Source organism: Bufo bufo, chromosome 2 (assembly GCF_905171765.1).
Source record: "Bufo bufo chromosome 2, aBufBuf1.1, whole genome shotgun sequence".
In the NCBI taxonomy this organism is placed as follows: Eukaryota; Metazoa; Chordata; class Amphibia; order Anura; family Bufonidae; genus Bufo; species Bufo bufo.
The window spans coordinates 92,788,259-92,813,675 of NC_053390.1; the positions used below are offsets into that span (position 1 = coordinate 92,788,259).

At 46.7% G+C, this 25,417-nt stretch overlaps 1 protein-coding gene across 1 annotated transcript in view; it reads left to right on the top strand.

Moving 5' to 3' along the window:
• Positions 1–1,784: 1,784 nt before the first annotated feature.
• Positions 1,785–25,417, top strand: part of ZSWIM6 (zinc finger SWIM-type containing 6) — a gene marked incomplete at its 5' end in the record, with an annotated part of 117,866 nt that continues 94,233 nt past the window's right edge. Inside the window, one exon of the mRNA XM_040421320.1 lies at positions 1,785–1,998. Coding sequence (XP_040277254.1) covers positions 1,785–1,998 — 214 coding nt within the window. The remainder of the gene's footprint in view (positions 1,999–25,417) is intronic.

Below are 25,417 nucleotides of genomic sequence, written 5' to 3' on the forward strand. Positions count from 1 at the left end.
GAAAAGGTTGGGAAACCACTGTGTAAAAACATGATACGTGTCCACAGTAAGGCCTCAATGCACACGACCGTATGTATTTTGCACACGGATGACGTCCGTGTGCATTCCGTATTTTGCGGAACGGAACAGCTGGCCCCTAATAGACAGTAATGCGGACATGTTCTATTTTTTTGCTGAACGGAAATACGGACATATGGAAACGAATGCACACAGAGTAACTTCTGGGTTTTTTTTTGCGGACCCGTTGAAATGAATGGTTCTTTATACTGTCCACAAAAAAAAAAAACGGAACGGACATGGAAAGAAAATACGTTTGTATTACCAGAGGAGGAACATCTAATACATTTCTGACAGATGGAAAGGTTTCTGTCAGTCAGAAATGACGTTCTTCCTCGCACTGTCGCCATAAAACCATCATTTTCATTAGTTTTACGATGCAAACCAGTAGGACGAACTGGTCTCCTGCATCGGGCTGCAGTATGGGATGGGTTTCCCTGGTTTTGGGGATATTTGCTCCTCCGTGAGAGCTCCGCTCAGGTGTCACCTCTGACCACTTTGCATCATTTTTGTGTGCATTTTACATTACACGACAGAAAACATTTATTACATTGACTTGACGGTATTCTTTGTTGGGACTTACAGCACATGATAAATATCTGCTATAGTTACAGGGTAGACACTGCTCACAGTGCAGACATTAGGCCTACTAAAGAACTCCGTAACATGGGCTCATGCGGCCCTTCAGGGGTTAACAGGGTTGACAGCCCCCCGGCACACACGGGGTTAAGGCAGCAGGCGTCCTGGCCGTGCGCGCTCCTCCCTGTGTCAGCACACACTCTCACACACTTCCTGGCTCTGCCACATTTCTTTTGTTTTGAAAGGGGCCGTGACGTCACCCGCCGCCTCCAACACTGGGGCTCCTCGCCAGCCGAGGTCACAAGGTTCAGCCGGCCACACCCAATCCCCCTCGGCCACGCCCACCTCTCCTTCCACATCCTCCTCATTTTCCGTCAGGAGGTGCGATATCCCGGTCACGTCCGACATCAAAGGCCACGGAGAACTTCAAAGACAGCCAGCCGACCCTCTCCTCCATTACAGCGCCCGCCCTATGCACGCCCACCACCGCTCTGATTCCCATACATTACCAGCCTTCACTCCTCTATTTATGTTTCCAAAGGGGTTGATTTAAATAGCCACGCCCATTCCTAATGACCGTCACGATGTTAGCTTTAGTTTCAATTCTTGGTCGCTTACGTGCGCTGGCCTGGTGAAGGCGTGTCAAGTGTGAGAAAGGGGCGTGATTGGTATGTGAAGTGGCGGGGCGCGCGTTCGTGAGGCGTGGCCTGCGCATAGGGGGTGTTGTTTTGTGCGCCGCTGTGTGAATGCCGAACTCGCCCTTCCTCCCCCCCAGTTTATACGTGCTGCCACTTCCGCTGGCTGCTCAGAAGCGGTGCGATCATGGCGGAGCGCGGTCAGCAGCCTCCCGCAAAACGCTCTGCTGCAGACCAGGCTTCGGCTTGGCTTGCAGGCCGGGCCAGCGGGCGGCAGGTGGAGGAGCCCAGTGCGGGGCTAGCGGCTCGGCTCATGGTCTGTCCGGAAGACACAGAACCCGGAATCGCTCCTGGACATCGCGGCCCGCTAGGTGGCAGAGAAGTGGCCCCTTCCAGAGGGTGGAGGAGCGCTTCGAGAGGATCCCCGAGCCCGTGCAGCGCCGCATCGTCTACTGGTCCTTCCCACCGCAGCGAGAGGGAGATCTGCATGTACTCGTCCTTTAACACGGGGGGAGAGGACGGGGCCGCCCCCGGGGGGTGAACACTGCCCCGGGGGGCACGGCGGCCACGGGGGGCGGCCTCAGTAGCGGCTACGGCGGCTGGTGGCTGCGGTGGCAGCGGCGGTGGCAGGCGCTGGAGGAGAGAGCAGCGACCGAGAACAGACTCCCTTCCGCCGGGGGCATCGCTCTTCTGGAGGGCGGCTGCGTGGACAATGTCCTGCAAGTGGGTGAGTCCCGGCCGCCGGTGATGTCCTGTGCCCCCGAGTGTCAGCCGCCCCCCGGCCTCCGCTCACTACCGGGGAGGCGGAGAACAAAGGCAGGAATTTATAGGGAAGCAGCAGCACAAGGGGGGGTCTGACTGCAGACACACAATGCGCTGCATACCCAAGTGCCTGCCGCCTGTGCGGGGGACGCCACCGGGGCTTCCTTTGTTGTGGCCTCTCCTGTCACTGCCGGGTACAGCCTGGTGCTGGCAGCATGGGGCATGTCAGTGCTGTGTGTGCCAGTCTAGGTACAGGCTGTGTGCTGTGCAGGCCTGGCACGTCCTGGTATATGGTCATTATCTGGGCACAGCCTCGGTATATTGGCATGGGTATTATCTGGCACGCCTGGTATATTGGCATGGGTATTATCTGGGCACAGCCTGGTATATATCAAAGGAGAAATCCACCGCACACCAGTTTTTTTCTTTTTCAGAAGGTTCTTTTAATCCATATGGAAGCGCCTCCAGAGCCACACCATGTCCGACTGAGGCCACCGATCCCTGATAAAGGTCGTTACCCTGGCCCGAAACGTTGGCGTTTCTGTTATGCCCGGTTACACTGACGCTTTGGCTGGAACAAAATGATGTAAAAATAACGTTATGTATTAAAAGCGTCTTCTGAAAGAGAGAAATGGTGTGCCGTGGGTTTCTCCTTTGAAATAGATTGACGTACGTCCTCTACGAGCACCCACTGCCAGCCTGGTATATAGACATGGGTCCCTGTGCCAGTCCTGGGCAGAGCTGGGTATTGGTATATTGACATATCTGAGTACATGTACCAGTCCTGGGCATAGCCTGGTGTATGTGGCTATATGTGCCAGTCTTATGCATGGTTTGATTTTTGTGTCATTCTGTTGTATACTATGTGCCAGTCCTGGGCATAGACTGGCATGTATGGCAGTCCTATGCATAGGGTGGCATGTCATCATGGTATTTATGGCTCTGTATGCCAGTCCTGGGCATAGCCTGCTGTATGTGGCAGTCGTATGCGTAGGGTGGCATGTGTCATCATGGTATATATGGCTTTATGTGCCAGTCCTGGGCATAGTATATGGGTGTATGTCAGTCCTAGGGACCAGCGGGCACACTTTATACATATAGCTGGCTCTTGTCACGTTCTTGCCGTCACTTTGTCTCCTTCCTTCCACCCTCCTCCTCCATTGTTCCCTGTTATCAGCCATTTCGGAGGTGACTGACAGGAAATCCAGAAATCCTTCCTCCGCCCGTCTCCAGAGACGTTGACAGACATCTATGCGGACGCTGGCGCGGTCCCTTTAACTAGAGGTTGTCTTCTCCTTGTCTCGGGACTGTTCCTCACTAATTGCCCGGAGGTGTCTTTTAAGATTTGGGTGTCTGGGAGAAGAGAGGTCACGCCCCCCAGTGGGCCGTGCTGGCCTGACAGGATTGTGTGTGAAAGGCCCAGGGAGAGGGGGTGGCGAGGGCCGCATCACACACCCCTGGGCTGTGCTGCATTGTGCCAGCCGAGCTGGGAATGGAGCTGTTTCTTGTCAGGACAAGGGAGTGGAGTGAAAACAATACCCACCTTTCATGTCCGCCCCCTCCTCCTCCTCCTCCTCCTCGCTTTTATCCCCTTATTTGCATTGTTCCTGACCATAGCGTCTTATTACTGGCACAGCTTTTAGGGACCACTTTGCCCAGGCGTAGCTGTGCCCGCACTCGTTTTGTGTATGTGGGCACGGCTGGCGCTGGTCATTTTGTGCGATATAATGTTGACCTGACGCCTCAAGCCCCCTGGTGGCGCATCTCAAATAGGCTTCTTCTGGTTCCTTCTCGTTTTCGTGTTTGTGTCTTCTCAGTCTCTGTCACCCCCTCGAAAGGAAGCCGAACAAAGGCGGCCATTCTCCTGCCTTTCACTGCTTGTTAAATAGAGGAGACTTGACAAAGCTGGGCAGGCTGCAGAATTTAAAGCTACAGTACCTGTTTTTTTTTTTGCAGGCTGGAGTATTTTTCTTCTGACAAAACGGGCACAATAGGAATTGTATGACCAGTTGTGGCCGTGACGTTGACTTGCGCCACCCTCTGTATCTACCCTAGGTCTTTACTGTCTGTTGCCTGATGTCCTCCATGTGTCGGCACAATCTGGGCCGGCTGCCCTTTTCATCTGCCTAGAGGGCCTTCATTGCTGCTCTACATTTCTTTGGTGTTTTTTTTCCCCTCCTCCTCCTCTGGCACATTCTTGTAGTCGTGGTTTCTGTCAGGAACCCACTCTTTAGCTGGCATTGAGAGAGTTTTTGTCTGTGCTTGACTCTGCACGCAGGCGGTGGGGGGATGACGGCCCAGCGCACAAGGAGGGGGTTTTGGCTGATTGCTTTTTAAGCCAGGAATTCATTGTAAAAATAAAGCCAAGGGGCAATACATAAAAAAAAAAAAATTGCTTCTCTCGTACAAGCCAAGGCTCTGCTTGCCGGTCGGCGGTGGAGGAGAGGGCCCTTTGTGGAGACTACACACGGCAGATAGGGATGGGCTCATGACCGGGGACAAGGGCGCTTGGTGTGCTGCTTCTTGGTGACACTTGGGCCTTGTGTCCCATACATAGAGACGTAGAAGATGCCTAATGTATGTACAGATGTAGCAGTGCTCACCATGACTAGTGATGTAATGTGGGACATTAGAGGATCTGTCTCCTCTCCCGACTTGTCTGTTTGAGTGAATGACTTGCATTTGTCGTGCCATTCCTTTATTATTCCTACTAGAGGCTATGAATGAATTGCTAGCAGTTTGCAGTAAGGGTACAGATGGACGTTAACAGATGGGTGTGTCCCTGCACTGTCTGACACTATCCAATCAGCGCTTCCAGTGTCCTGTGCTGGGACACACCCCAACTGGTAACGCCCATCTGGACCTTCATTGCAAACAACTCATTCAAGGGGTTATCCAACATTCTATCGGATTTCCCAGAGCGGCTGACCATGGAGGTGATCATACTTACCTGGGTCCCTGCCGCTGGGTCGATCTCCCATCGTTCACTGGCTGTGTCTGTCTCCTTTGTGTTCTGGTATCCAAAACCTGCTGGAACGGTGACCTGCTCCTCATGACAAATGGTCACATGACGCAAGGGGAGCAGTCACGTGAACCCCCAAGGGGATGAAGACACGGCCGGGGAGCGATGGAGACTGTTCCAGAAGCCAGGTAAGTATGATCCCCACTGGGAGGTCTGATAGAATGTTGGATAACCCCTTTCGTAACTTCTAGTAGGAATAAATAAAGGAATGGCACAACATGATGGGAATAGGTGCTCCAGAAATATTACTTGGCAATTGCAAGAGGTTACTAAAACGGACGTGTCGGCGATTGACAGCTCCTTTTTAAACGCAGGTTCAGCTCTGCTAGGTTTGCATGTAGCTCAGTTTACAGGGCATCGGTGACCGTTCCCCTTTTAAATCGCCATCAGTATTGCTGTTACATCTTGTGAGGGACCGCCTGCGTCTATGGCAAATCTATTATCCATGCAAATCAAGATGGCAGCGCCTGTCGCTTTCTCTTACATAGTAACCAAGGAAAACCCCTGCGTCGTGTGAATAGCGATCAGATCCGCGCGTTCTCCGTTCATTACTGGTTTTCTTTGTGACTGTGTGTAAGCGACAGACTTGTTTGCTTAAAGGGTGGATCTGCATCGTAGATTAGGTCCCCGGGAACGGTATCCCGGGGATCGCCTGTGGCTATATACACATGGTGGGGACAATAAATACACAGGTGACTCCGGCGGTCGGACGTCTACTCCTCAGTGTGACGGGGCGGACGTGCGGATCAGGGAAACTCCCTTGTCGGTGGATACGATTGGCTGGTGAGCTTATGCAATGTGAATGCGCCCTTATACCTGTGTGTCACCCGGGGTAACTAGAGACTACTACTCCTAGCAGCCTGTGCTGGCTCTTGTAGTCTACCCTTAATTGCATCGCAGTCACGTACGATTTTCAGACGTCTCTTGCCTATAGGGCTATTTGCGATGTTGGTGGAGCCCCTTCGCTCTTTGTGTGTTTTGCAGCAGCGTGATTTGTGGGCTGCTCGTTATGCAGTGGATTCATGCCTGGCTGCACTCTGCTAAGCCAATTTCTCCGCCGTCAACCCTTCAGTAATATCAGACGCTGCGCTTGCATCTGGTTGTCTGAATTAGTGGGGTTTAGGTCTGTGACAGGTGTCAGAGGATTTGTTTCCTGGGCCTCGCTCTCAGCCTCGGCGTCCGCTGTGTTGTGCGCAAGCTGCGCGGCGTCCTTGGATTGTTCTTAACATTGGTGTTGGGTTTGTATGTAATTCTCTGATACCACGTGACGGGGACAGCAACCTCCGTCACTCCACAGCTGTGGTGACACTACTACTCCCAGCATGCCTCTATTCTCTTCTGTAGGAGTTCTGAGTGTGCATGCTGGGAGTTGTAGTTTCTCACAAGCTGTGGAGTGCTGGAGGTTGCTGATTCGGGCGAATTGGACGGACATGAAGAGCAAGGTACATGGTGCTCCTCCGAACGTTTGTATGAGATTTGTCCAGGGCTAATAGGCGATACACCTGAAATCCACCTCTTGTCTTATCGGAGGCTCCGACTGCTGTTCTGTCCCACCCCCCATGCTTTACACTGCAGGCTTTTGTATGTGGGGCACTCTATAACAAACCGGCTTCTATTTCTGTAAGGACGGGATGACGGAAAACTATAATCATCTTGGGCTTCGTTCACATCACCGTTCAGCCTTTCCGTTCTCCTGCTCCGTTTAGGAGCAGGAGAACGGAAAAGGCACATAACTGACGCCAACTGAGTCAAACGGAGCCCTGCATGACAAACTTTTGTCTCGCTTAAAAATCATCTTTTGAGCGGAAACCTAACGGACCCCATTATAGTCTATGGGGTCCCAAGGGCTCCCGTTTGCGTCAGTTATGTGCCTTTTCCGTCCTTTCCGTTCTCCTGCTCCTAAACGGAGCAGGAGAACGGAAAGGCTGAACGGTGATGTGGAACGAAGCCTTAACCTCTAGGGAGAAAAGGATCTGGAACGAACTAGCACATACATGTATTTACAGAGTCAAATGGGGGTAGGGGCTGGTAGTTACATATTAAAGGGGTTGTCAAGGTTAAAAAAAAAAAAAAAAAGGCAGGGACACTATTAGAATAATCCCAACCCCTGTCTGTTCCAGCGCTTGTATATACCGCGTGTGACCGCTGCAGGCAGGAGTGCCGACACTTGGAAGTTTTTTTTTTTTTTCTATTAGTGTAATTAAACTCTGACAATCCTGGATATTCGGACCATAAAAGTCCAGGGCACTTCTCTATAGATTCCAAATGTACCGTGGGGTCCCAGTGCTTGGTCTCCCTCTGATCTGTGAAGTGGCCACCCTGTGCCCCCCATTGTACTGTATTTTAGCCTGGCTGGCGGGTGGGAGAGTGCTGCACTGGCCCATTAGACTATGGGACACAAATGGTTGACTCTTTTGACTTCCACCCTCACACCCTTTGCAGCCCAAGGTTCTCCAGATACATTTACAGTGTCCCTCCTATTGTACAGACTTTATAGTGAGATGTATGTAGCTTTTAGGTCTTAACGCGTGTCATTTGACCCTTGAGACCACATTTATCAGAGTTTGGAGTTGAATGCCGACAGCCTGAGCTTTGTGCCTTTGGTCCATCTGCCTCCTCTCTCAGCACACCTGGTTTCTGTTACCACCAGATCCATCTGTCAGGATGATCAGAGGTCTCAAGTTTTGACTGATGGGGAGGCGCAACATAGCTGCCAGTCCTTCTATGTCCAGGAAAACTTATGGGCAAAGCCGCAAGTAACGCATGCAGATTTTGGTGCAGAATGCTCAGAAATCTGCATGGTATTTGTTTTGAAAACCCGCACCCGTTTGCAGGTACCCTAAGGCTTCATGCACACGTGTATAGAATCTGTCCACAAACAGATCTGTTAAAGGGAGTCTGTCACCACTATATGACCATATGCAGCACTTACATGGCGCTGTAGCACACCCATACATGAATGTAATGGTACCTTTGTTATTTTCTTTGGACATCCAGAAGCAGGAAAAATGACGTTTATTTCATATGCAAATGTGCACTGGCAAGTGCCCAGGGGCGGTGTTCAGTGTGTAGTGCCCAGGCTGCTCTGCCTTTGTAACCGTTACTCCTCCCCAGCCTCTTCCTTTGCCCGCCCTCCTATTCCCTTGTATCATCCCTAGGTCCGGCCGATATCCGCGCCTGCGCACTGCTTCGCCAGCCGGGGCATGCACACCCAATGCCCATTTTGGGTACGGCATCAATTAAACTAGTGCGCATGCGCCTGCCGGCGAAGCAGTGTGCAGGCGCGGGATCTCGGCCGGACCTAGGGATGATACAAGGGAATAGGAGGGCGGGCAAAGAAGAGGCTGGGGGAGGAGTAACGGTTACAAAGGCAGAGCAGCCTGGGCACCTACACACTGAACACCGCCCCTGGGCACTTGCCAGTGCTCATTTGCATATGAAATAAACATCGTTTTTCAGCTTCTGGATGTCTAAAGAATATAACAAAAGGTACCATTAGAATCATGTATAGGTGTGCTACAGCGCCATGTAAGTGCTGTATATGTCATATAGTGGTGACAGGACTCCCTTTAAGTGAATACAGATACAAAAAACATGGACGTCATCTGTATTTTTTGTAACGGCTGGCCCCTAATAGACAGTCCTATCACTGTCCGTGATGTGACATGGAAACGGAATGCACACGGAGTAACTTCCATGTGTGTGTTTTTTATTTTTATTTTTTTCCTCCGGACCCATTGAAATGAATGCTTCTGCATATACTCTGCAAAAAAAAAAACAAATGTAAAGAAAATGTGCCATTACGGTACATGCACACAGCAGTGTTTGTCAATTTTCCTGCAAAAAGTCACATATTTTACTTGCTGATTTCTGACGTGGGTTCGCCCCCAGATCTTGCCCTTTGCAATTCAAAATATTACCAAAGAATTGACTAAGGGCTCTTTCACACTTGCGTTGTCCGGATCCAGCGTGTACTCCATTTGCCGGAGATGCCCGCCGGATCCGGAAAAACGCAAGTGAACTGAAAGCATTTGAAGACGGATACGCCTTCAAAATGCGTTCAGTGTTACTATGGCAGCCAGGACGCTATTAAAGTCCTGGTTGCCATAGGTAGTAGTGGGGAGCGGGGAGCAGTATACTTACAGTCCGTGCGGCTCCCCGGGCGCTCCAGAATGAGGTCAGAGCGCCCCATGTGCATGGATCACGTGATCGCATTGGATCACGTCATGCATGCGCATGGGGCGCTCTGACGTCACTCTGGAGCGCCCGGGGAGCTGCACGGACGGTAAGTACACTGCTCCCCCGCTCCCCACTACACTTTACCATGGCTGCCAGGACTTTAGCGTCCCGGCAGCCATGGTAACCACTCTGAAAAAGCTAAACGTCGGATCCGGCAATGCGCCGAAACGACGTTTAGCTTAAGGCCGGATCCGGATCAATGCCTTTCAATGGGCATTAATTCCGGATCCGGCCTTGCGGACAAGTGTTCAGGATTTTTGACGGAGCAAAAAGCGCAGCATGCTGCGGTATTTTCTCCGGCCAAAAAACGTTCCGTTCCGGAACTGAAGACATCCTGATGCAATCCTGAACGGATTCTCTCCATTCAGAATGCATTAGGATAATCCTGATCAGGATTCTTCCGGCATAGAGCCCCCGACGACGGAACTCTATGCCGGAAGACAAGAACGCAAGTGTGAACGAGCCCTTACTGGGGCCTTCAGCATCCACACCACAGGTCAATTTCCACACTGCGCAGATTTAAAGGGGTTCTGCAGTTTGTTTAAACTGATCTATCTTCTGGATAGATCATCAGCATCTGAACAGCGGGGGTCTGACACCTGGGACCCCCACTGATCAGCTGTTTGAGTGACATCACGACTTGTATCAACTGGCCTGGGCGCGGCTAAGGCCTGCTCACTTGAATGGAGCTTAGCCCCGCCCCGGGCCAGTTGATACAAGTCATGACGTCACTAGGCCTGCGGTAAATAGTGAGAAGGCCGCGGCGCTCCTGGAGCGCCGCTGCCTTCTCAAGCAGCTGATCCCAGGTGTCGGACCCCGGCCGGTCAGATGCTGATCTATCCAGAGGATAGATAATCAGTTTATAACAAACTGCAGAACCCCTTTAAAGTCTTGTCTACTTGGCAGGTACTGTATTATCCTTCGGATATTCAGCACGTAATACATGCCGTGTGCATGAGGCCTTAACGGGGAGGTTCTGGTGTCCAGCTCCCTTTTTGACTATTTGATCTCGCACGAAAACATATGCAAAACTCAAGGGAAAGATTTCAGTTTTCCCCAACTGCAAAGCATCAGATCACATGCAAATAATAAAGTGCTGGACTTGGGCCTAGTGACTTTCAAGGGAAATGAGCAGTCCTCCCTCGCTTCGGGCTAGCCCCTCGTCGTCGTGCTTTATCTCCGTGTCTCCAGAGCTTAAAGGCACTGTGGCGGCTTTGCTTGCTGGGGGGGAAAAAAAGCCCGCGTAATGACTGCTATAGGATTTGTTTCACCCCCAAAAATCTATTAGAGCGGTGAAAACGTATGTCTTCTGAGGTGATGAAAAGTTGGGTACACTCCGCAGCTGCAGAGTTTATTGGAACTTGACGGTGTGACAAATATTACCGCCATATGAGCTGATAATGATGCCACCATGGACGAAGCATCACATTGTAATTCTGTACATTACCAGAAAACCCTGAATGAGTTGACTGTCTTGAAACGCGTCTGTTGGTTGTGATTTCCACGAAATGTCACAGCTGTTGCGACAGTTTACTGTGCAACATAGGGCGACTGCCGAACTCCTTTACTTTAGATAATGCTCAGTAGGGACTTGTTGAAATGTTGACAAACTCGGCCGTGTGTATTCAGTTGTTTCCATTCAGTTGCGTTTCCCAGGCTTCTCTAAGCCTTTTCCAGTGCACTTCCAGTGACCTTTTGCAAAAAAAAAAACTTGCTCCGCTCCATCACTGCTTTTAATACGCTACCGTCCAAAAATACAGCGTCATCTTCAACCTGAGAGGTCCTGCTATACGCTGGAGATGAATGCATTCCCCCTAGCTGCGTCGACTTCAAGGCCTGGTGATTAATGGCCACATTGGTGTCTCTGCTACGGTTTTAAATACCGTACTTAAAGGGGTTGTCTCACTTCAGTAAGTGGCATTTATCATGTAGAGGAAGTTAATACAAGGCACTTACTAATGTATTGTTATCCATATTGCTTCCTTCGCTGGCTGGATTCATTTTTCAATCACGTTATAAACTGCTTGTTTCCATGGTTACAGACCACCCTGCAATCCATCAGTAGTGGTCGTGCTTGCTCACTATAGGAAAAAGTGTCAGCCTCTGGTGGCCGGGGAGCTCACATAGACTAGTGATTTATTTTTTTCCTATATTGTGCAAGTACAACCACCACTGATGGATTACAGGGTGGTCGTAACCATGGAAACGAGCAGTGTATAATGTGATGGAAAAATGAATTTAGCCAGCGAAGGAAGCAATATGGACAATCACAATGCATTAGTAAGTGGCTTGTATAATTTTCTCTACATGACGAATGCCACTTACCGAAGTGAAACAGACCCTTTAAGTTCATGGTTTTGTTTTTTTCCCCCATCACATACTCTGTTCCTTTCAAGGCTGTTAAAAAGGTCACTTTTTTGGTGCCTTTTGTGCCTTATGACTAAGGCTCCATGGTGTTATTGCCGCCCCAACCGCCAGTTTCACTTGTAAATAACAATGTCCCCTGTCACTATTCTTCTCACCCCTCATTCGGGTTACATGGTGAAGTCACGTGTGCGCGGCCGCCTCATTTCAGTACTTTTTACAGTTTGTGCCGCCTTGTCATAAAAAGCCCAGGGTTCAGTCTGCTCGTAGGAGGTGTTAAATATTAACAGATGAATAGGTAATACTTAAAGGAATGGAGAAATTAGAATTGACCGCGGTTGGCATTTCCTAATTCCGAGTATGTTTACACTTTGTTGTTATGGCACGATTAGATAATGAAAACGTTGCGGCATCTGCGCTGAAGCCACCTCCCACGGTTTTCAGTGGGAAGCCGTGCCGCAGTTCATGTGGCCGAGGATTTCTAAGGTGCGTTTTTCCAGACCAGGCAGATGCCTCAGGAAACCACAGTGGGGGCCTGCTCGTGGTTTAGCTTCATTCAGTAGGCCGGCATTCAAGATGAAAACCACAGCAGAAACGGGCCGGGCAATTTGCGGACCGCCAAACACACATAGTCGTGTGCATGTAGCCTTAATGTAATAAAAAAAAAAAAAAATAAATGATGCGGACCCACTACAGGATTCCTCTTGGCTTTTTGGATGCAGTTGATATTTCGGTTTTTCATGCGGTTTTGAAGTTGGGATGTCTATTTGATACGGAATCTGCACAAGAACGAACATCTCGCTTAGTTTTTCGATGCTGTGGTTTTAAAAAACAATGGCGGGGGGAAAAACTGCGAAATCAATGGAGATGATTTGCAAGCATTTTCGTTGTGGTACTTCAAAATCCGCAACAAAGTCCATGTTGAAAAAAAACTGCGTGAACGTACCTTAACACGTTCATATGAGATTTTTCTATCCTATATAAAATCAGGTTTTGCGTAGTCGATCCTGATGTCAACAGTATAGCTTTAGAAACTCGTTTAAGCAAGCATTGTTCTAGCAACCATCAGTTCTCTTATACTGTTGCTAGGGAAAAGCCTGCAGTGATGCACTCGGTTGTTATGGGCAACGCCACAGCTTGTCTGTCAGAGGTTTCGTAAAAAATAAGGCCTTTTGCTTCCTTCCCATTGATATCCCTCATAGACCCGAACATACTCCGGCACAGATGGTCTGGAATTTCCATTACTTAGTAAAAAAAAATATATACAATTTTCATCAGAATTTGGGCAAAACTCAGTGGAACCGAGAATATTCTGTTGAAGATGGGGAACTTCAATATGACGGGTTTATAATGTGTGACGCATATGGGTGAATAAATCCTGCACATCATATTGAAGACCCTCTGGAGCGTGGCTCCTGTCAGCCATGTTTGGCATTTATTGCCAATAGTTTCTGTCCTGCATGTTCACCCATGTCTGTGTTGTAACCTGTTGGAAAGCCGGGCTTGTCTTGTTCTGACGCCCGCATGTCAGATGTTTTGTAAGGAGATGTTATCTCCTGGAGTTATGAACTGAGCACAACTTTTTCAGACATGTAAAAATTTGAACCAACTCTTTCAGGTGCGGGTATGACAAACCATAGTATTTCAGAGGGTTATGGACAAACTCCAGAAAGATGGCTGGCTCTATATCTCTGCTGTCTAGAAGCTGCAGACCTATGAGGAGATTGGAGGAAGTCTTCCCTGGCGCCAATCATTCCAGCTCTCATTTATGGAAGTAATTTGGAATCTGGGTGAAATGGGTGGCTCCTCCATTCTTCCTTCAGCCTTCTTTAGTTGTGTCTCCACCATTGGGTATTGGGCTCCTTCTCGCAACAGCCAAGCTCTGTATTGCAGTTGATATGAATGGCCCTTTGTCTCGGCATGATGGTGGCAGAGCAGTTTCCTCTGGTATGTTAGTTTTTACTAGGCAGCCATCATTGTGCTGTTGCCTAATTTGCAGTGTAAAAACAAAAAAAGGAACCATGGGAAGTGAAGAAATTGCACAAGAGCCCCCTTACAGCTGCTTGTCAGTCTGTGAACATGGTGCTTCCTCTTGTGTTCATGGGCCTCACATCCCATTATCTGAGGGAAGCAGGATTCCATGTGAGTCCTGACTTCCTCAAAGTACCACATCCGGCCAGATTACGGCCTTTGGTGTGGCAAGATGTGTAGTGTTGCAGCAGCTTGGGACCTTCCTCTCAGAGGAACAAATGGTTAGGAAAGAGACATTTAGCTAATTTTGCTTTGTGTGACAAGCGGAAAGCAAAGTACTTTGTCAGCCCAAAAGCTGGCCATACGCTCCTTAGAAAGCTGTTGGCTATTCTTCTCATCCCCGCTCGGCTGAGCAAGGAAGAGGGAGTAAGCCACTGCAGGCACTTCTGTGGAGGGCTTAGGAACAAATGTAATGGGCATGTTGAAATTCAGCTTGGCGGACCCTTCTTTTCCCCCCAAATTTGCCGTTCGGACACCACCATACACAGATGGTTTAGCCTCTCCTGCCAAAATCATTGAGTTTGGCCGAGATTCATTTAACATGTATGTCCATCTTAAAAGAAAAATGTATCCAAAAAAATGTTTCTGCCAGTTAAAAACCAGATAGTAACATATCTCCAGCATCACAGCATTAACCGCTTCACGTCCGCCCATAGGATATAAACGTCCTATGGGTGGACGTCTATTTCTGAACGGACGTTTTAAAACGTCCTTTCAGAAATCGCAGCTGCACGCTAATCGTGCAGCTGCTGATCGGGTTGCCTGCTGTCAGTGACAGCAGGGCAACCCTAAGACAAGGCAGGGACAGTGCCAGGTGTCCCTGCCTTCCAGATCGCTGCAGACACAGCGCTCACCGAGCGCTGTGTCTGCAGAGAAGGAAGCGCTGTGCGCTTCCTGTTCCGGCCCGGTGGTCATGTGACCGGAGAGTGCAGGAGCTGTGTGAGGTCTCAGAGACCTCGATCTGCCCTGCTGTGAGGCTGTACAGAGCTGGATTGCTGCTGTACAGCCTCTATAGGGGTGCATTTGTCCTGTAACTGGGGCTACTATGTCAGCCCCAGTTACAGGAGAAATCAACTGTGAAAAAGTGAAGCAAATGTCCCCCAGAGGTCTTGTATGACCTTATGGGGGACGAAAAGTGTAAAATAAAAAAAAATAAATAAAAGGTTGAAAATAAAAAAATAAAAAAAACTTTCACATGTAAAAAAAAGTCCCCAAGTAAGGAATGAAAAAAAAAATTTAAAATAGAAAAAATAAAAAAAGTATACATATTAGGTATTGCCGCGTCCGTAAAAACCAGCTCTATAAAAATATCACATGACCTAACCCCTCGGATGAACACCGTAAAAAAAAAAACGCGTATGTCCCACAAAATAGTACCAATAAAACCGTCACCTCATCCCGCAAAAAATGAGCCCCTACATAAGAAAATCTCTCAAAAAATAAAAAAAAACTATAGCTCTTAGAACATGGAGACACTAAAACATCATTTTTTTGGTTTCAAAAATGCTATTATTGTGTTAAAGTGAAACAAATAAAAAAAAATATACATATTAGGTATTGCCGCGTCCGTAAAAACCAGCTCTATAAAAATATCACATGACCTAACCCCTCGGGTGAACACCGTAAAAAAAAAAAAAAACTGTCAAAACAAGCAATTTTTGTCACCTTGCATCACAAAAGGTGCAACACCAAGTGATCAAAAACGCGTATGTGCCACAAAATGGTACCAATAAAACCGTCACCTCATCCTGCAAAAAATGAGCCCCTACATAAGAAAATCTCTCAAAAAATAAAAAAAACTATAGCTCTCAGAACATGGACACATTAAAACATAATTTTTTTGTTTCAAAAATGCTATTATTGTGTAAAACTTTAATAAATGAGAAAAAATACATATTAGGTATCGCCACGTCCATAACGATCTGCTCTATAAAAATGTCACTTGACTGAACCCCTCAGGTGAACGCTGTAAAAATGAATAAATAGAAACTGTGCTAAAACAACCAATTTTTTTGGTCACCTTGCCCCATAGTGTTATAATGAATGATCAAAAAATCATATGTACCAAAAATAGTACTAATAAAACTGGCACCTTATCCCCTAGTTTCCAAAATGGGGTCACTTCTTGGGAGTTTCTACTGTAAGGGTGCATCAGGGGGCTTCAAATGGGACATGGCATCTAAAAACCATGTGGAGTTCCTTTTCTTCTGCGCCCTGCCGTGTGCCCATACAGCAGTTTGACCACATGTGGGGTTGTTTCTGTAAACCGCAGAATCTGGGTAATAAATATTGAGTTTTGTTTGGCTGTTAACCATCGATGTGTTAAAGAAAAAAATTGATTCAAATGGAAAATCTGCCAAAAAAGTGAAATTTAAAAATTTGATCTCCATTTCCTTTAATTCTTGTGGAACGCCTAAAGGGTTAACAAAGTTTGTAAAATCGGTTTTGAATACCTTGAGGGGTGTAGTTTCTACAATGGGGTCATTTATGGGGGAATCCACTATGTAAGCCCCACAAAGTGACTTGAGACCTGAACTGGTCCTTATAAAGTGGGTTTTGGCAATTTTCTTATAAATTTGAAGAATTGCTTCTAAACTTCTAAGCCTTCTAAAGTCCTAAAAAAATAAAATGACATTTCCAAAATGATGCCAACATAAGTAGACATATGGGGAATGTTAAATAATAAATATTTTGAGGTATCACTTTCTGTTTTAAAAGCAGAGAAATTGAAATTTAGAAAATTGCGAATTTTTCAAATTTTTTGGTAAATTTGGGATTTTTTCATAAATAAAGGTGAAATATTTTGACTCAAATTTATGATTATCATGAAGTACAATGTGTCACGAGAAAATTTGGCCTGGTCAGGAAGGGGGCAAATGGCCCAGATGGGAAGTGGTTAAGAAACTTTCTTCACGGCATGACAATTGACACAAGGGTCAGGAGGGGGACCTCAGTGACTTCTATGGGAGAGTTTTTCGCGGCATGCTCTGTGACCTGTGCTGAAGTCATTGTACAAGGAAAGAATAGAGAAGATCTGACAATCCCCTATTGTGAATGGTGGATCCTGTCTGATCTGTCATTCTAATCCTGCCTGTAATTATATCATGGCTATGTATAGATAAGCAGATAACTGCAGTAAAGTGATCTGTACAGACCAAGAAGTGACGCCTATTAGGCTTATTGGCCAGTGGGAAAACTTCAGGATTTTTTTTTTTGTTTTACAGCGCGTTCCTACGCCCTGTAAAACGCTCAACAAGGAGAAACCAATGCTTCCCTATCGGCATGGTTCTCACCTGGGCATTTTACAGCGCGATCGATCGCGCTGTAAAACGCCTGACGCCCCAAGAAGTTCAGGAGCTTCTTTGGGGCGTAGTGTCGCGCGTTCCTGTACATAGACTTCTGGGAATGCGCGACACTGGGCGTTCGCTTGTCTCTGCGCGATTGTAAGCGCCCGTACAATCGCGCATACAGAGCGTACGCTCTGGTGTGAACCCAGCGTTAATGTAGATAGTGACATGGAAAATAAGAAACATGATTTAAACAATAGTTTTTCTGATGACACATTTCCTTTTAAAAAGGGTTTATCCTCATGCACGTCTGTGGTAGCCCTAATACTGTCCTGTACAACGATGTTCCTCAACTCCAGTCCTCAGGGCCACCTGACGGTCATGATTTGAGAACATGCATCAGGACTTTGGGATAGACACTAATTATATCACCTGCTCAATACTAAGGAAATCCTGAAAACATGACGGCAGGTGGGCCCTGAGAACTGGAGTTGAGGACCACTGCTGTAGGATATTGAGCCTTGAATTGGCAGTAAGCACAAGGCCTTAGTGGACTCTACACATTAGGTAACATCAGTTTTAACCTCCTCATTAGCCCTCTCACATTTATGTTCTCTTGCAGCCCTCATAGACATTACCCCTCTGGAAAATATAAGTTTAAGGACTCCTGGAGGGCTGGATAAATCTTTCGAGAGTTCATGAGGCAGATGATGAATGTGGCATTACCCATAATATTCTTGCCTCCTAAGTTTAGTGTGAAAATTGCCATTTGAGGAGTGACTTCAGTTATTCCATGTGGCAACCTTTCCAACATGGTAGGAAACTTTTACAATATGGGCCTAGCCTAGTTTATGATATGAGCCTGGACTTGTGCTTGGGGATTCATTAGTTTATGAAGCAAAGACTGAATGTCCCAGTTTGACCCTGTTTTTCAGCGGTAATGATCATTATCCCACCCATGGTCGTTTTGGTCAATGTCAGTGACCGTGCACAGTATGTAATGATCACACCCCATCAGTGATTGCTGAATAGTAACTGGCCTAAGGGAGGGTATCCTGAGCGTCATGTCTAGGGTATATGTGTTACTTTTATATGTTGGGTGAACCAGTTATCAGATCAAGATTACCTTTCTGCCCTTGTATTGTGCACTCTTGTTAAAAATGTATTCCTTAAGAGGTCACCTCAAGCTCCCCAGCAGTTGGCACATGGCACGTCTGTATGATCCAGGAAACATTTATTGGCTGCTGGGATGTGAAAGATTTATTTGATGAATGGTGGCTTTTAGAGCTTTTTAATCCTAAAGTAGCAGCACCCATTGCCTGAATGAATTATGCCAAGTGGTATATAACAGTGGGCTTTTTGTGCGCTTGGAGGAGAACGGTACTGCATAATGTATTTGTTAATAATTCACGAAGATCTCAGAGTAAACAATCATAATCAAAGCTCTTTTGTGCTTCATCCCTTATTTCCAAAGTAGAATTAATTCTGCACCCTGGAGGATCCAGAGCGTCCATCACATTTTCCTCCCAATATCCCCATGTACTTTGAATTTATTGCATCTGATTGTCATGGAAATTTGATGCCTCGAAAATGTGGTTGGGCTTTTCCTACTCAGAGGTTCCCTCAAAGATGAAGGTTGCTAAGCCATTAAGAACTTCATATTTGATCTGAGATAAATCTGTGTTGGGCCCATTTATCTTACTCATGAATGTTGAAAGAAGCGTGTTCTTGGACAGAAGTCTGTTTGGTTAACCAGCTATTCGCATGCGATCTTATTGCTAGTAGAGGCCTTGGTTTCTTGGACCAACCCCCAAGAGCAATGTGCTGACTGAGCATGGCGAATATTTCTTTTGTGATGGGTCAATGAGCTTGGGTCTACGCTGGTTGTACCATTACATATCGGCCCTAATAGAATATTTTTGCCTGTTGTAGTGTGGAAATGTTGTCAGTTTGTTCATGGTCTGCAATACCAGACCGGTATCTGCAAAAAGACAATCACATTCGGTTCTTCACCTGTTCATGGAATAGCACTTTTGAAGTGCATATTTACTTTTATATGTGTGAGACCTTTGACAGATTTCAAATGGTGTGTAATTATTTTTTGGCTGGGGGAGGTTGGTGCTGTAGGTGGTGACGTGCCAGTCGGTGTGAGCATTTTGCTCTGCTTTGTTCAGACTCCATGCAGAGAACTGTACGTAACACAAAAGCTGTATGTTAGTTTTACTAAAACCGCTTCTGTGTGGACTGATTTGTGTCCTCGATAACCACACATAGATATTTATAGATCCTGCTGGTAGAAGTATTTTTGATGGCCAGTGCTGTAGTGTTCACGGCCTCCTCCCTTCCTAAACCACCACAAGTAGATGAGACATAAGCTTCTAAAAATGACTGCTATTGTAACCAGCACAATATGACAGCACATTTAACATAGTACATAAGCCGAAAAAAGAAATTTGTCATCCAGTTCGGCCTGTTATCCTGCAAGTTGATCCAGAGGAAGGCAAAAAAAACCCTGTGAGGTAGAAGCCAATTTTCCTCACTTTAGGGGAATAAAAAATTCCTTCCTGACTCCAATCATGCAATCAGAATAACTCCCTGGATCAACGACCCCTCTTTAGTAGCTATAGCCTGTAATATTATTACACTCCAGAAATAATCAAAGCTCTTTGTGCTTCATCCCTTATTACTAAGGGAGTTACTATTTTGGTTGATCTTCAGAGGCAAGTCGCACATATTGGGGCAGGTTTACTAATGTTAACTTACAGGGGTTTGCCTAGACATGCACCACATTTATCACAGAGGCTCAGGCTGGATGACTTTTGTCTAACGCTGACCATACACTTGGGAGAAAAGTTGACTGGCATGACAGAGTTTGAATACTAGTGAAAACTAGCATTCACAACGACAGACATTCGAAAATGTTATGTCATGCTGGAAAACTTAGTCTGTTGGCAGAAACCATGGTATGGCATGATCGACCAAATTTTGGTCATCCTTTTGTCATTGTGGTCAAGGACCAGGTACTAGTTTAGTCTGGTATTTTGCTGATGGGGTTGTTCGTTCGAACGATCCCACGAATGACTGATAAAATACGGCTGATCATTGTCTCAAATGTATAACCAGCTTCGCGTCAGGTCAACTATTAGAAAGCTTGGTTTGAATTTTAGGCAATAAGTAACACACTAGGGGTGGGCAATATAGGCGACATGCGATATAAATTTGTGCCACGATATGGATTTTGTGGCATATTGCCGGACCGCGATATGATCGCGCTCTCGGCGCGCAACATGGTTTCCTGAGCCGGCAGTGGAGAAGGAGGGAGTCCCTCCCTCCGCACTGTGCGCGGCTGCCGCTGGCCACTAAGAACAGAGTAGGAGGAGTGGGACTGTGGCCACTGTGCCATCAATGAATGCCTGAATACCAATGTGCCGGCCATATCCCGGCCCTATGACTGCACGCTGTGATCCGTACAATTACTACTCAGTTGAGGGTTAATCGCGCTGACCACAGCGTCCTGTCAGAGGTCGGGTGTCGGGAATGTTCTTCAGTTTCTTTGGGCAGTGGGCAGTTCCGATCGGAGTCCCAGCAGTGTAATGCTGGGGCTCCGATCGGTTACCATGGCGGCCAGGACGCTACTGAAGTCCTGGCTGCGATGGTATGTTAGTGAGCAGCATTATACTCACGTGCGCTGTGGCCGCCGGTCGCTCCTTCTCTGTCTGTGCGGCGCATTGCTAATGCTTATAGCATTAGCAATGCGCCGCAAGGACCTATGAGAAGGAGCGCCCGGTGGCCACGGCGCACCTGAGTATAATGCTGCTCACTAACATACCATCGCACCAATGATGCCACCAATGATGGGGGGAGAAGGGGGACCCTGTGGCCACTGCCACCAATGATTAATACTGGGGAGGGGGGGGTGGGTTTGAGTTACCAGAGGGGGCTGATAAGAGGGAGAGGCTGGGGGGCACATGAGAGGCTGGCTGCCATGGTCAGCTCCTGCTGTTCTGTGCACAAAGCACAGGGCAGCAGGGAGAGTGTAAAGTCCTATTCACCCTAATAGAGCTCTATTAGGGTGAATATGACAAGGGTTCTAGCCCTTAAGGAGGGCTGTTATTAAATAAAAAGTGAAAAAAAAAAGTTATAACCCCCCCCCCCAAAAAAAAAATATAGAAAACAATATATCGCGATATATATATCGCACATGCTTAAAATTATATTGCAATATAGATTTAGGCCATATCGCCCACCCCTATAACACACAATGTTTTTTGTTAGGTCACATACCCCTTTCCAGCAAAGCTGGGGCCAGTTTCTGGTAATTCACACCCCCCAAAGTAGGCGCAGATAATTCTTTCTAAACCTAGATGCAAATTGTGCCACGTTTTGGTACCACTTGCAGCAAAATCTAAGTTGATTCTAATTAGTAAATGTGGAATTTTGTTTTTCCTAGTGATTGTGTGGGATCTCTAATGGACATCCCCCTGTCCTGTTGTGGGTAGGGTATAACTTTTAACTGGGATACCCTTTTAGGTTGAATTTACTCAATGCTCAGTCTCATGTACTAATACTGGTGCAAAAACAGCTCTAGGGCTGTGTTCACATGGTTCTTGCCATCAAAAACACTGGATGGATTCCATTAGAAGTCAGTGGGGTTCCAGTGTGAAACTATTCTGTTTCTGGCTCAAAAGGGAAGAAATGACTGTAGTTTTGACTTGTTACCCATAATGCTGCCTTTCTTCACCTGGCGCCCTAATGGTTGAAGCCTCTTGGTTGTGGATTTTTGTTCTGAGGCCGGGCGATGGTGGCAGCACGTGTGCACAGCTGAGCGATCTATGAGTTCTGAGTGAACAGTTTGTAAATGCTTAATGTGTACGGTGCCCTTCCCCCCAACAAGGCTATGCTTGTTAAGATGTATGCTTGAGCTGGCTCATGACATAACAGAGGCAGGAATTATTCCCACTTGCCCATTGAGTTGGCAGAACATCTGTTCATGGATTTTTTCTGTACCTGAGTCTCGTGGCAGAAAGCTCTGTATCTGCATTTTCTGTATTTTGACTGTTCTATAGACACTATGGTCTTTTATTTGTTTGCACCCCCCCCCCCCCCCCATTGGTTAACATAAACGGCCCCGACAGCTGAGAAGTTGGTCTGATGTGAGCTGCTGTGCCACCTGTTGCTGTCCGACAACGGGAGCCCTTTCATGTGCCAGGGCCCATGTTTTCCCCATTACCTTTTAGATGGCCTTCACACCTTGCTGGAACTAGAAGAAGCTTTAAGAAAATGTACAGATTCCTATAGAAGAGCAAGAAGCCACAAACTGGTTGTGTCGTCCGTCCTCCCATCCCCTTTTTATTTATTGAATTTCAGTACCAGACACAGCCCATGGGCAACACCTTTTTTAAGGGCACATTACACGACCATGCTGTGTTTTGTGGTCCGCAAATTGCAAGGTCGGCGCTATATGGAAAATGCCTATCTGCGATTGCGGGCAAGAAGACAATGCTCTGTATTTTTTGCGAGGCTACATAATAGAACTACGACAAAAGTGTGCAAATGAATGGGTCCACATCCGTTCTGCAATTCATAGTCGTGTGAATGAGCCCTAAAATCTGTCATCAGAAAATAGCTTATTGTTAACATCAAGTTGTACGTTAATGTAAGGACTATTTGGTTGGTAGTTTTATTTTGTATGTTATATATACTGTGGCAGCACCGTCCTTGATGCAAGCTAGTGGGTGCAACTGGCCCAATGCGGATCAAAGCCAATCCAGAAATACAAAAAATGGGCAGCACTCCAGAAAGTAAAAACAGCGCAACGTTTCAGCTCAGCACTAGAGCCTTTCTCAAGCTTGAGAAAGGCTCTAGTGCTGAGCCGAAAACGTTGCGCTGCCCACATGGGTGAATAAAAAGGTGATTGTTTTTCCTTTAATCCTTGGAGTGCTGGCTTTTTTTTGATATTTTGTATACAAGGACTGCTTATCCTTTGGCCGTGCACCCTTCTATTGACTGAACCCTTTGTGCTGCCTCATTTTTATAGTATTTATATATAATAGAGATAGATATATAGATATAGCAAAAGACAAGTTCTTAACGCAAAAACGAAGTGTTTTATTCACACTTGAGCAATTGCGTTACTTTGCAGTCTTGTTGTTGTACTTTCCATTGTGTGTGAAGTAATCTGGTGGTTACTTCACACAAATTGGAAAGTTCTTATAAGACAAGTCACCTTGATGTCAGTTCTGCCTCCAGCAGTCCACGGCAGGCTTTTAGGGGGGGCCGTGTTTCCTGCCCCTCCAACCTGGCACCAAGCCTCAGATCCCAACACAGATCCTGTTGCTGAGCCCAGCTGCCTATTTAAGGACAGCCAGGTGCTGCCAAAAACCCGGACTGGCAATTAAAATCCAGTCTGGTATTGAAAATAAAAACTGAGTAGAAAGAGGATTTGTCGCTATCTGGTGTCAACTGGCAGAAAAAAATGTTAAGTTCCCTTTTTAGTGATTGCTACGAGATCTACGGTATATGGCATCTTTACATGTAATAACTTTATGTAATGCCTCTGTCGGTCCTCCTCTGGCCCTAGGTTGCTCTTTGCCATGTGCAATGCTGTGCTGTTGGCTAGCACTAGTGTTCTTCTTCCATGGTGGTTGATAAAAGCCACTGGATGAAGTATGGTTTGACTGATGGAAGCAGCGGGATGTTTTTTTCCTTCTAGCACTTAAGTTTGTTTCCATCGCTCCTGTTTCAGCTGTTGTTGCAGTTGTTTCACTGGCTTCTCTGCTGCGAGGCCCAGCAGTTTGGAGATTGTCCTCACTGTAGACACGTAGGTGGCCCATTCCATCTGTAAATGCGGTTCATACCAAGCCAGCCTGGGCAGCGGTGTGGTGAAGCATGGATCATCGCTGCTTATTAGTTTTGCAGATGTAGCATAGGGTGACAAACAAATGTTCCCAAAGGTCCTCGCCCACCTGCTGTGTTCCACACACTGGCAGCATGGCCGCTGAGCCTGTGCTGTCCGTGTACTCTGGGGGACATATTCTTGTAAATGGAGGATAGTTGGAGAGCATTAACTGGGCTGGGCACATTGGAAAAAAGTTCTTAGGACGTCCACTTTTCCACTCTGGTTTTATCCTTTTTATTTAGCATTTGCATAGTGTTCTATACAAGTAAATGGAGCAGCGCTGAAGTGGCCTGGGCACCACACCATGGATGAGCAGTGTAGTTTCTGGGAGCAGGACTCCTGCTGATCAGATATTGATGACCTGTTCTGTAATTTAGTTTTATCAATACAGAAGATCCCGAGAATCTCATTAAGGCTACTTTCACACTGGCGTTTCTGGGTCCGCTTGTGAGAGCCCTGAAACGGATCAGTTCAGCCCAATGCATTCTGAAAGGATAAGGTTCTGTTCAGAATGCATCAGTTTGGTCTCCGTTCCGCTTTTGAAGTGGACACCAAAACGCAGCTTGCAGCGTTTTTGTGTCCGCCTGACGATGGGGAGCCAAACGGATCCGTCCTGACTTACAATGTAAGTCAATGGGGACGGATCAGTTTTCACTGACACAATATGGTGGCAATTAAATAATGATTCCGTCCCCATTGACTTTCAATGTAAGTCAGGATGGATCCGTTTTTAACTTGTACTTTTTTTTTTTTTGACAGAATAATGCAAAAGGATCCGTTCTGAACTGATACAAGTGTTTGCATTTTCGGTGCGGATCCGTCTGTGCAGACACAAGACGGATCCGCACAGAACGCAGGTGTGAGAGTAGCCTTACTCCTTTAGGACCAGACAATTTTTCCATCTTTTACGTTTTAGTTTTTTAGGGGCAGCCTTATAGTATACACCTCTGATTTAAATTCTGCCATGTGAACATACCCCAAGTATGTATAGACTGGGTACAGTCTGCGGTTCCAGGCATCTGAGAATACCTTTACGCAATTTTCATCTGTTTGCATTCAGTTTCATCTTTAAGGAATTCACTTTGACTCTTGAAAGTGTTTCCATCCTCCCCCTTAGGACTTTGCACATGATTGCTCATGTATAACCCAGAGGAGTCCTATTAACTGCAGCATGCTGGTCATTGTAAGGGTTAAACACATGCCTGTAGAAGCAGGATTTTCTGTGGATCAGATTTATGGAAATTGTGTGGTTCGCAGCTGTTGGAGCCGACCTCCAAGGCCCCAGAAGATAAATACCATATAAAATTGATCTTTGAAGTAAGGTTATAATTTATGGGGGGGGGGGGGGGGGGGAGGTGTTACATCAAGCTGTGGTGTGTGTAATGTAAGATATATTATATAATCTCTATACACACTTTATTAATTTTTTTTTATTCAAAAGTAAAAATATTTTCATTATAGTTGAAATCACTTTTTTTTTTTTTTAAGTCTTCTCACATAATTTGACTGAAATAGGTTTCTTTAGTTTAAGCCTAGATCGCCT